This window comes from Dicentrarchus labrax, unplaced genomic scaffold (genome assembly GCF_905237075.1).
Source record: "Dicentrarchus labrax unplaced genomic scaffold, dlabrax2021, whole genome shotgun sequence".
In the NCBI taxonomy this organism is placed as follows: Eukaryota; Metazoa; Chordata; class Actinopteri; family Moronidae; genus Dicentrarchus; species Dicentrarchus labrax.
The window spans coordinates 6,899,361-6,911,606 of record NW_026136715.1 but is presented as its reverse complement, the minus strand read 5'-3'; the positions used below and the strand labels follow the sequence as shown (position 1 = coordinate 6,911,606).

Sequence of the window (12,246 nt, the reverse complement as noted above, 5' to 3'; positions counted from 1 at the left end):
TGAAGACATTTTGACACATAAAATTAATGATGGTCGAATTCCATTTAGCTGGTTCAGTTTCGGGGTCCTGGTACACTGTCATGGACTTACATTAGTAACATCTGTGCTCTTCTTACAATGACAGTCAGAATATCTGCTGTGAAAAAGGCCAATTGATTGAATATGTCTATGCAGTTATGATTATTACAGGAATATCACATGTATGTTAAATTAATTGTTAATAGCTACTTTTTAATTAATAATATTTTATTGCCACAAAGCTGAAACAAATACTTATTCTGCTGTTGATTTCATGGAAACCTTGCCCAAAAAGATAATAATACTCTAATTCCTCACTTGGGAGATTCACACAGTAGCTATATGATTATTTTTGTCAGGGTACAATTAATAAATAAGCATCTCTGGCTGTTTTAATACTGAATCACTGTGCAGTTAAGGTTTGTGTTGAATCCCTGGGGACCTCTGGTGGCTCAGTCGTCACACTGCATCCAGCGTGTGTCAGTGCTTAGAGGATAGTCCTTCTCCACTGCTTGGTATTGCTGGTTTACACGCCAGTACTGACTGCCTTTAAACAAATATATATGACCATTTGTCCATGTTAGTGCGGCATCAGTATTGCTGGGCAACCCTTGGAAGAGCTGGGCAGTAGGTTTGGGGTATGAGCTGAAGTCTGTCGGGCCAATTTCATCCCACTGCCAATATCCAGAGCCCTGAAAATAACGAGTAAATGATTTATTGGAAAGTGAAAGAAACATTAAACATTAAAAAAACCTATGTTTCACAATAAATCCAAGCAAATATGATCTTTCGCATTTACCTTGAAAAAGATAATTTTTTTGTTCTTATTGAAGTACAAGGCTGAGTCAATGTTAGCAGGGATATTGGTCAAGAGTTTGGGGTAGCCATGGTCAAGTTTGAAGCCGTTGTATCTCCATACTTTGTCTTCTGTGAAAGAACATGTGCACAGTGGAAAGGTTATACAATACTTCCTGCCAGCATTGTACATAAAGTACCCTCATGAGGATTTTCGAGACTATAGAAAAAAATCTCCTGGTGCTACAGAGGAACAGAGCGTTTACAACCTTGATCCGGTTTATAGGCAGTATGACAACACTTAATATACATATATACACATATAGGAGCTGTCTTAATCATTTAATCATCCGATCAGAGGACTACAGTGATTAGTTGTCAGGTGATCACCTTGAACCTCTCCAAACATGACACCGGTCGGTCACTAAAAAAACAGAAAGAAGGTACAACAAAGTACAGCTATGCCAAAAAATATTGAGCAACATCATCCAACAGAGGCAAAGGCAGCTGGCGAATAGTTTGTCTTCAGAGTTGATGTGTTAGAAGCAGGAAAAATAGGCATCATGAGGATTTGAGCATCTTTGACAAAGGGCCACATTGTGATGGCTAGACAACTGGGTCACAGCATCTCCAAAACTGCAGTTCTTGTGGGGTGTTCCCGGTCTGCAGTGGTCAGTACCTATCAAAGGTGGTCCAAGGAAGGAAAAGAGGTGAACCGGCGACAGGGTCATTGTAGGCCAAGGCTCATTGCATCACATTATGACCACCAGGGTGTCCAGGTGGTCATAATGTTATGGCTGATCGGCATATATGTATATGCAGTGTTGTCATGCTGCCTGTATACATGGTATACAGGTTGTTGTGTAAATATAATTTCTTCATCAGTAAGCAAGACAGTGTGCAATGCACTCATTGTTTAAAAACTATTAAATTAATCCACCTTTCAGAAAATAGGTCTTGCCAGTCCGCTGAGAGTGAACAGCTGCACTGAGGCTCCCTGGCAGCTCCTTCCACAGTGCAGAGATCAGGATGGGAGTGTTGTAGCCAGAGCTGGACACCGTCCACACGTACTGACCACTGAAACAGTATGTCTTACGCAAAGGACCTGCAGGGACACAATGCAGGAGAAAACATAGCTGCAGGTAGATAGATCTCTCAGTTGGGGAAATTACTGAAAGAATATCTTTTTTTTAAGTGCAGTCTGACAGCATTAAGGTCTCTATACCCAACATTACTGCATCCAGAGTAGCCTTGCAAGGATCTGGAACAACTCCTGCTGGAACTATTGGACTTGGCTTTCTGGATGGAGGAGTCTTCTCTGGCTTTCCTGAAAAAGGGACAACACAGGACATTACATGAATTGAACTCTAGAGATCACACACACCCTGACAATTTGACGCTTTATGACATTACCATATAAAGCCTGGATCCCTTGTATGTCATCTGAATGCAGCTTGAAGTCTGAGCGGTATCCGTTGTACACAGGTCCCATCAGCGCGCTGTAGTGCTGCGAGTGGCCCAGGCCGAGAGCGTGGCCGATCTCGTGGGCTGCAACAATCCTCAGGTTGGAGCCGTAGCTCTTCCCTTCTGTCCACACTTCATCGTTGTCAAAATGCACGATGCCTGACTCTGGGGCGTCGGCGTGGGCTAAAACATGACCTAAAGATAAAGCAAGAATTCTACAAATACTTGAACATCTCGTCTGCCTTTGTTTTTAGGTGTCAGCTTATATCAAAGGTTTAACAACTGAGATCACAAAACCTTTCACAGTTTTAGTTCAGTTTCATCAGTTTAACACCAGTTTTTATTGCTCCTACCTCGCCCATCAAAGGGCACTGGACACGTCTTGTCTTTTCTGTGAAAGGAGATTTTGATGTCGGCTCTTCCTTGCTGCAACTCCTTAAACCTTAAAGGCGACACGTCACTCCAGTACTTAAACGCACTCTGGATGGCCAGACGGGTCTTCCCCTGACTCAAGTGAGGAGTGTAATTATAGATGCGGTAGGTCAGCATCTTCTTGCGCCAGTAACCTTTTCAAATAGGGAAACCTTTAAGTGACTTTTTAGTAGATATTTTACACCAAACAACACTGCAGTAACAGAATCTGAATATGTGAGTGCAGTCACCCACCCAAGACTCGATATTTGAGAGATTTGTGATTGAAAGAGTCTTCTAGACCACACCGAGGGTTGTTCATCATCGCCAGAGTGGCTGAATCCAGTTTTCCTGAGATTTGCAGGTTTGTCGCTTTCTGAAAGATACTGACATATGAAGAAGAGACAAAAAGGGTGAAGGTAAAAACAGACGGAAATATGTTAAACTACATTTATAAACTGTTAAAATCAATTAAATATGGTCACCTTAAGGCTTCCACTATCTCCTCGGGTGAATGGTTTTGGCCTTTACTGTCCAGTGGGATGTGCAGATAGCCATACTTCCTTAAATACACCTAAAGAAAGAGAACTGACTGTGATAGTGGTGGAAGAACTATTCACGTCATTTACTTACAGTACCAACACAAGTCAGTTATTCACAAATGTACTTGTAAGTAAAAGTATTACTAAATATTTGCAACAAAAGTCTATGTAAAGAATAAAAGTAAAAGTACTCATTATGCTGAATCACTCCTGTCAGTGTTATAATATTATTATATAACTGGATCATCATTATTGATACATTTACATGTATTTTACTTATTTTATGAACTGATTGTGTGTTTAATTAGTAATTAGTTACTATGTCTGTAAAATAAATGCATGGAGGAGTGTAGGAAGCCATTTTATTGATTGCTTTGATCGACTTGTGTCATCCTAATAAAACAAGCAACATCACAATGATTTATGGTTTGGTTTACAATTGAAAACTTTTTTTTCCTCTTGTTGAAAAACTAATTTATTTGATTTAGTGTGGAGTTTAGATTTTGATCTTTAACTGTATATCTATTTAATTTGATTCTAATGTTCTGAGAGTGAATCTAGAGGACAGGACATCCCAGTTTGTTGTCAAATGCTGTCAAATTTAACACATTAATTTAGATTCAATTTGCAAATATTGTGTTAAAAAACAGAAATTAATTTAATGATGTGTTATGGCCACAGTTTAGGATAAACAATAGGCCTAAGTTCAATGAAAAAAAAGAGTATTGGAAAAATGTCTGAAGATTGATTTATTGATTTATAATACCACCTTTGGCTATTTCTATTCAATGCTTTACTAACGTGCCACAATAATGTAATGTTTTTTAGTTTAAATATTTTCATGTGGAGGGTTTTCCAAGCAAACTTTCAAATACCTGATTGTTTGCAGCATAAATTCAAAGTGTCCATGCCACCATGCATATTCCATAGTCACAATCAATAGGCAGCTTTAAACTGTAAAAATGTGCAATTCAATATTAAAATTGGGTTTAATATTGGAAATTTGTGGACTTTGTTTGACTGCTTCCAAGAAATCAGAGATTTTGTTTGTATTTAAATTTTCTTACCACCGCTTCTGTAAAATCTTCTCTGCTTTGGGCAACGGATGAGGCTGTTGTCAGAAAAACAAGAAGCACCATGAACTCCAGTCTCCTCTTCCCTTTTATTTGATTTTCCATTATTAGGGCAATAATAAAAAAATAAAAAAACGTCCTCAACTCGATCCAACCACCAACACCAAGTTCTCAACTAACAAACAAAATCCTAATCTACATCCATCCTCTGTGCATTAGTCCTTCTGAGTTCCCTGTGCCACGGTGGAAGCTGGTGTCTTAGTTTGGGGATTCAGTTTTTATACCATCATGTGTCTGTTCAGGACCTGCCTCAAAGCCACATAATAAACCTTTACAAGGAATGTGATGTGTGGACGACAAAACACAAAACATATTTCAGACACCAACAGCATAATCACGCCTTCTTTTACCATCATTCAGAGCCACTTGTCTTGAAGCGTTTAAGAATAACTTCCGAGTAACTTTGTTTACGTCAAAGGAAGCAAATAAATTCATTATTAACGGTTAAAAAAAGGAGATTGGTGTGCCCACCAGCTCTTAAAGGTGATGACTTATAACCAGTTATGTCATTGTGGTGAAAAGAAAACCCACTTTCTTGATCTTTCATTGAGCTGGAACACTTTGAAGGTGAATTATTTTCCAGACAGCATTAATTAAGGTGTGCCAGATGTACCAGAAATACCGCTGGTGTTGCTCATTTATGATTTATATTTGTGAAACAACATTAATCTTAAACATTCTTTCACGTCTCGGGTACAGCTCTATGAAGAAAACAACTAACCACACTTCCTCATGAGAGAACAGCTAATTATATTGTTCACAATGTAGGAGACCATTCAAGGAAAAACAATGGCAATGACGCCCCCATGTAACCATTGCTACAAATCGTCTCCTCAATAGAGACAGAGAACGCCTCCTTTGTTTCTGGCTGTGGCTCTTAAAAAGTGAGCAGACGGATGAGAAAGAGACTCAGCTCACACATGCTTCAAACAATTATCTAAATTTAACCACCAGGTTCAATTTTGATGCCAATCAGTAGAGGCTGTGTTTTATCTGTGAACTAACTGGGTGCTTTCCTGCCCTGGGTTCTGCCTCTCAGGCGTAGCACAACTCCTTCCTCTTTTGCCAATTAACGATTGATTGTTATTGGCCGATTGAGCTGGAGCGGAACAAAACCTTAAGCTGCGTCCCAATTCCAAACTGCGCACTAATTAGGAACAGATTTTTTAAAAGTTTGTTGCATGTTCAAACTGGGAAACTGACAAAGCAGTTTTTTTGTGTTTTCATCTGTTTTAAATTCAATAATTTGTTCTTTTATTGGCCTCTATATATCTTCTTTATATGAGATCATTATAAATCTGCCCTTACTTAAATTTTAACTGGTTTTATATGAACTTATTTCTTTTATTTTGCACCTGCACCTACATTTGTGCTCATGTTTTTAATTGGTTTTGTATTTCTTTATATGAGGGACTCACGTGGGATGTCCTTTAATCTGGAAACCACTTTGTGCTTCAGCTTCAAAAATGTTTTATCAATAAAATTATTATAGTTATAATTATACTGTCAGTACACTAAAATAAACTTAAAAGCAATGCCCAAACAAAAAGAAAAGGGTTACATTTTTAATTTAAATAAATTGTATGGTGGTGAGACAGATCCAGAAAAAAAAATATTTGTAAAACAGTTTAGCTTATATTTGTTTAGTTCGTTTAATTAGTAGCAGCATCCTATGTCGCAGTTTAATGGATCTCCATGGTGCATGTATTTTATCCTTATTCTTATAAAACTGTTCAGTATGTTGATTTCCTGTATACGAACTGCTAGAATCTGGCAGTAGGGTACAGGAGTTACGAGTCAATACACTGTGTTGTTACTGTACTGAAAGCAGGGTGATATATTTTGCAATTTTTGAAATCTAATTTTAGGGAAACTGTCATAGTATAAAAAAAAAACACACACCACCACATGCATAAAAACAGTTTTAGGTTCCTGGGAATTAACATCAGACAGACACAGAGAGTCTGTCATGGTCAGCTCATATCTCCACCCTGGGTAAGAAAACACAGAAAACTACATTTCTGTGCCGAGTTCTTAACTTTTACAGAGGAGCGAAATAAAGCATCCGGATTGGAAACATCGCAAACTGACATGGGATGTGCACAGTCCCGGACAACAGGACTCTGCAGCGTGTGATTAAAACCATCCAGAAAATCAGTAGCATAAAAGGAACTATACCTGAATGTCATCCTACAACCTGCTGTTGTAAATAACAGTAAAATAACCTTTAATTCTTTAATCTGAGTAAAATAAGTTTACTTCTTTATGCAACCAGAACAGTGGGATCTTCATTTGTATTTATCGGTCCCTGTAACATCCCACATCATAGCCGTCAGTTTACGTTTCCAGCACTGCAGCTGTGGGTTTAAACACAAAAATCGATACAATATCACAGAACTAAATATCTATTATCAATACTTTTCTATATATTTCTTACATCCCTATTATAAGTGTATAACTTATATTAAAAATACCCAATGTTGTACATTCTTCCTTCCAAAACCATTCCCCAGTTATTCAGGCTACTCAACAGAGCACTTGTTCCCTGTACTAATAAAAAGCAGTATGAGATAAACATTTTCCGCAGCATGTAGTTTTAATTAATGTAATGACTGTATGGACAGTGGCTCAACATTAGTGCAACTACAAGAAATCATCCAATCAGTGACAAAAACATTGTGTTAATTCTTAAAGCAGACACGTCAACAAACTATATTCTCTTAAACAGAAAATACTTTTTCCATTTTATGTGTAATACCTGATGCCATGAAAGGTACAAAACGGAGAGGACAGACACGCACAAAACAATTCATCATGTCTTTAAAAGATATTTATAAATGAGTGGTCTGGCCAGTGCAAGTCTATGAGCAGGAGTCACAACATTATTTAGAGATCTGGATCTAGAAACTCAGGCTCGTCAGTTCTGAAGATGCGGCGTCCTGCTTACGTCAGACGTCCTGTCGTTTCTCAGCTTGAAAGGCGCCGGGACCGTGTTCACTTCCAGAGTTCATAATGGATATCAAATAGGCAAAATATGTTTAATGGAAGCTATGATCACATGGCTGCAAAAGGTCCCTTCCCTGTCTTTCAGTATGTAATTTGTATGTTTAGTCTGTCCAACCCTTCCGCTTTCCTTTAGTGCTTCAAGAATCACGCTCGAGCTGCCGTAACTCCTCTTCTATGGCGAGCGCCCGACCCAGCTTTTCCAACTGATCCTTTGTTGGCTCTTTTATTTCCCCTGAGTCCACTTTCTGCTGCAGATCCTCCACTTGTCGCAGCTTCTTTTTCAGGTTTTTGATCTTTTTGGCCTTTTCAGCTGCTGAGGAGTCATCGGCAGGTGAGACAGAAACGGGCGCCGGCGTCTTGTTTGACTCAAAAGCTTCTGAAATGGACACATTCTCGACAGCGTCGGTCACCGAATCCACATCCACGTCCCCGTCCGGGCCCTGGTGCTGCTGTTTTCGTTTTTCTTTGCGTTTCATGTTGCGTTTGGCAGACTTCGAGAGGCCAGCGGCGTCACTGTCGCCGCAACCAGGAATCTTTTGCTGCTGCTTTGACGGAGCTCCCTCGGACGGGTTCATGCCGGGCGGCAGGTCCGGTTTGCTCTTGAAAAACTTCACATACTTGTTTTCATATCTAAAAAAACAGCAAGAAAGCAAACACACAAGATGAGACTCAAGTGAGAGAAATATGACTTTGCACTTCACTCAAAGCATATTTGTCATTTCTAGTGAACATGAGGCCCGTTCTGATCGATTGGAGCGTCCCTGCTTGTTGCAATCCCCTACAGGTTTCACAATAACATCATGATTTATATGTTCTGTGTTCAACTGTAGGGAAATGAGAACTGCACTTACACTGGTACTTCTTCCTGGGGGACATAACCATCCTTCACCCGCCTCGGCTTCCTCCAGGTCCCATCGGGTCTCTGAGTGGCAGCAATGTACTTCCCTGAAGAGCAACAGAAACAAAAGTTTTTTAAAGAGTACTGATAAATTTTGCTGTTTTTGACTGTTATGATAAAATAGTGCTCACTCGATTCCTCCGTAGGTTTGTCAAACTGAGACATAATTGCAATGTTGTGTTGAAATGACAGACCCCGGTTCGGATCATCCTGACCCAGAGAGTCTCTGTACACTTTACAAGTCAGTAAGAAAACAACAGAAGAGAAAAAACAAAATATAACATGTAAAAAGGTAAACACACACATACACACACAGGTTAGTCATTTTAAAAAAAAAAGTTGATCATGTAACTGTAACAGGTTTGGGGGGTAACTACGTCACAGATAGTGAAATTATTGCTCTGCATGCTTATAAACTATTTCTATAACTATTTAAATGTTAATCTTGTATTGTTTTTTCGACAATGTAACATCTGTCCAATGACTAGAGATGGAAAAATAACCTTTTGGCCATTAACACTATTTATTAATGTGTGCTGTCCCCATCAAAAAATACTAACAATAAACACATTTTTAAAATGGACAGCAGAAGTGGAAGCTATGCAGTCAGCAACCAGCTGATTTAAATACACTGTACATCTCCCCTCATTAACATAATGCAGTGCATACACATCATTGCCAAATATGGAACATTTTAAAACTCAAATTACCACAAAACTGTGTTACAAAAGTAGACATGTTATTGCTAGCTGCCTGGGAGATGATGTCTTTCTTTTTAATATGCTGCAAGACGGGGAATTTCTGGTCAACCGGAAACGACCACACTTCGATTTGACTTGTGGGGGCTGATAACACCACGTTGTCACTGTTTGACTGTGTTGTGAGAGAGCTGGTGTCAGATGAAGAACACTGTCTGACACTGTAAACATCACATCACAAAGTCCTGCAGCTACACAATGTGTTAAAGTGAGCCGCATGTTGGTGGAGAATATCTGAGAGCTATGGCGATGTACACTGAAAGTAGTAATAATAAAAGGTAGGACTTCTCCAATCACACAACATTGCAACTTAATGAAATGTCACATAAATATCGACCACAAAGTTAAGACACATGAGCCCACAGTGAAACCACACTAATACAGAATATTAATCATTTGTGTCAACATAAATATTTGATATCTAGGCTTTTTGGACAACACATTGATTATTTTACCGTAGCATACTGCACAATAATATGTGCACCTGCTGCAGCACTTCTGAACAAGACTGTCACACCACACAGGCTTGTGCACATTGGATTGAAACTATAAGAAATCAGCCAGGTGTTGTTGTGTTTTGGCCTCATTCAACAGCTGCTGTGAGTTTTTAAAACCACCAGATGTCACTGTACACGTTGAGTTTCAAGCCTCAAAGCTTAAAATCTTTTTCCTGGTATAAACACAAAGAAAAGCCCCAAAGCTTCATGAGGCTTCATCTGCCCATCACCAGGATGACAAGCTGTTCACAGAGAGTGTGTGTTTGTGGTAACTTCGATCCCTTTGTCCACACACACATACGGTCTCACACTCTGAATCATTACAGTTATACAAAGCATAGAAACTTTAGGTCAACATTGAATATTTGATCTGGGAAATACTGATTCAATATGAACGTTATTTCAAAGTATGCATCATATAATTCTGATTATTGTGATATATTTTCATAGTATGGGTGAGCAATATGACAATATACACCGTGTATACATACTGTAGCAGCTATCCCTTAAAGATCTCTCAGTATACTAAACCACTGGTTCCCAAACTGGTTGTTCACGGTCACAAGATAAATCTGAGGGGTCATGAGATGTTTTACAAGATCGGAGACAGAAGAAAAAAATAATCTGTAGCACCAATCCTGCTTATTTTTCTAAAAATCTGCTCTTTTTTTGTGACATCCTTCACAGTTTTCCCCTCTTCAGTCCTCTTAACTGTCCAAAACCCCCTGACAACAACATGTGACTAATGTTTGCAAAAAAATAAATACTGCTTTACTTTAAGGGGTGTTAAAGCAAAAAGGTTGACAACCACTGTATTAAACAATTGCAAGGAATAATACAAACCAATAAGCAGAACAGCTTTGGGACAATATTGCATTTTATCTCTTTCCTGCAGCACTGCGATAAAGTAACTCGACTTCTCAGACATTTAATTTGAATATATAAAATATGAAAGCATAAATACTGTTATACATGTTTTTATACTCATCACCTGCTTCTACTTGTCTTTTATTGGTCTTAACTCACTGTTGGATGTCACAATATTCAGAACTGATCTTCATTTTCTAACTTGAGAATGAACAAATAAACAAAATAAACACCTACACCTGCTTGAATAACTCGCATTACTAACTAATGTTAGTGTTTTCTTTTCTGAGACAGCAAATAATACACTAAAAACACACAATCTTCATACAAAATATACAAAATCCTTTATAACTTCTACTTGTTTGTGTCCTGATGGTGTTTAAATCACTTCTGAAAACCCCTTTTTTTTTTTTTTTTTGAAGACTTGCCATTATGTGAAGTCACTTTTACTTTAATATCCATCTATTTTATTTATTTAGATTATTTATTTTAAGGCTTCTACTCTGCTCTTATAGTATCTTGATGGTCAGTATTTTATATTAAAATCATACGTCGTGTATCACAGTTGTCATTCTGCGTCTGTCAAAGCATACTACATAAATAAAACTATTATTATTCCAACTATTATTAGTAGTTTTAATAGTATTATGAACACAACAACCATTCACAATAAACCAGCTACAGCACGATAGACAGCTAATGTTGCTACAGTTAGGTCGTTATAACTCACATAAAAAGATAAAAAAAAAGGTAATGTGGCTGATTAAAACACACTAGATTACACAACTAACAACAGAAATGTGTCCCTACATGTATAATATACTGACTATATCACACACCATCCACATTATATCAACTTACAACGAGCCAAGCAGCGACGGCGGAAAGTTAGCCGTTAGCATTAGTTAGCCGCAAAAAAAAAAAAAAAAAAAAAAAAAAACACTAATCGATAACGTTATTGAATTACTATCGGTAATAAATACAGCGGATTTTAAAACAAAAATAAAAACATGAACTCGTGGAACCCCCTCCGGTTGTGGCTGCCTGTGTTTACCGGAGAGGATTGTCCTCCGTTAAACAAAAGCTCGGGCACATGCAGCTTACCGGATTCGTCTTCCACATACGGGGTTGCCATTTTGGTGTAACGTGTTGCTCCGCTCCGCTCTGACGGCGGTGTCTCCCCCCTTTCCTCCCCCCCCCCCTCCACCTCCCTCTCCACCTCCCTTCCTCCCCTCCTCGCTGAGCTTCAGTTGGACCCCTCGCCGGAGCTAAACTACAACTTCTTCAACGCCGTGTTTTCCCTCGAGGTGGGAGCCGTCATGGCGGCAGCTGCGGACGGTTATCGGAGAGTGGCTGTCTGTCGCGCAGGAGGGAGGAGACATGAACGCCTTAAGCACCGAGCCGTGTTGTGTCTTCACCGGGCGGTGCGAGGCAGTAAACCGTGCGAACCCCTCTTCTTCGACTTCGGAAATGACGACGTGGATCATCGGGGTTGCCAGGTTTGCACAGTTTTTTTTTTACTTAAAGTGGACAACGATGTTCAGTTTTTGTATGATTATACTTAATTTAATGTTAGATTTTTCATTCAAATGTAGCTGGCCCCTAATTTCAGCAAATTATTACATAATTTATAATATAATTTTATTTTTTTTAAACCTTATTAAGCTTCTTGAAGTAACAAACAGGCATCGTCAATGCAACAATCAACAATAAATCCATCCAAGCAGCATATATAATAAACATATATAACAGAAAAGAGAGATTAAAGGAAAAACAGTCCAATAACCTAAACAAAAAAACTTGTAAAATAAAAGTCAACTTAAAGGGGGTTTAATTAAGATATAACACAAGTAGTTT

General features: G+C 38.6%; 2 protein-coding genes across 4 annotated transcripts; both read right to left on the bottom strand.

The window, feature by feature from the left end:
* Nucleotides 1-378: 378 nt before the first annotated feature.
* Nucleotides 379-5,869, bottom strand: LOC127377360 (matrix metalloproteinase-19). Its single transcript, XM_051425159.1, has 9 exons — nt 4,298-5,869; nt 3,174-3,262; nt 2,944-3,074; nt 2,631-2,843; nt 2,227-2,472; nt 2,039-2,140; nt 1,754-1,918; nt 818-945; nt 379-710 (listed from the first exon to the last, which is right to left on the bottom strand). Exons 1-9 carry the CDS (start codon nt 4,406-4,408, stop codon nt 471-473), a joined length of 1,425 nt encoding a protein of 474 aa, XP_051281119.1. The 5' UTR covers nt 4,409-5,869; the 3' UTR covers nt 379-470.
* A 1,071-nt stretch (nt 5,870-6,940) lies between these two features.
* On the bottom strand, nt 6,941-11,779 carry pym1 (PYM homolog 1, exon junction complex associated factor). Of its 3 annotated transcripts, none has more exons than XM_051425162.1 (4): nt 11,494-11,779; nt 8,399-8,500; nt 8,221-8,314; nt 6,941-7,999 (listed from the first exon to the last, which is right to left on the bottom strand). In XM_051425162.1, the coding sequence occupies exons 1-4, from the start codon at nt 11,522-11,524 to the stop codon at nt 7,507-7,509; spliced, it is 720 nt and encodes a 239-aa protein (XP_051281122.1). In that variant the 5' UTR covers nt 11,525-11,779; the 3' UTR covers nt 6,941-7,506. The 3 variants fall into 3 exon arrangements, with proteins under 3 accessions (XP_051281122.1, XP_051281123.1, XP_051281124.1); XM_051425163.1 differs by lacking the exon at nt 11,494-11,779 and adding an exon at nt 11,251-11,269; XM_051425164.1 differs by lacking the exon at nt 8,399-8,500 and having other exon boundaries at nt 11,494-11,773.
* Nucleotides 11,780-12,246: the final 467 nt, after the last annotated feature.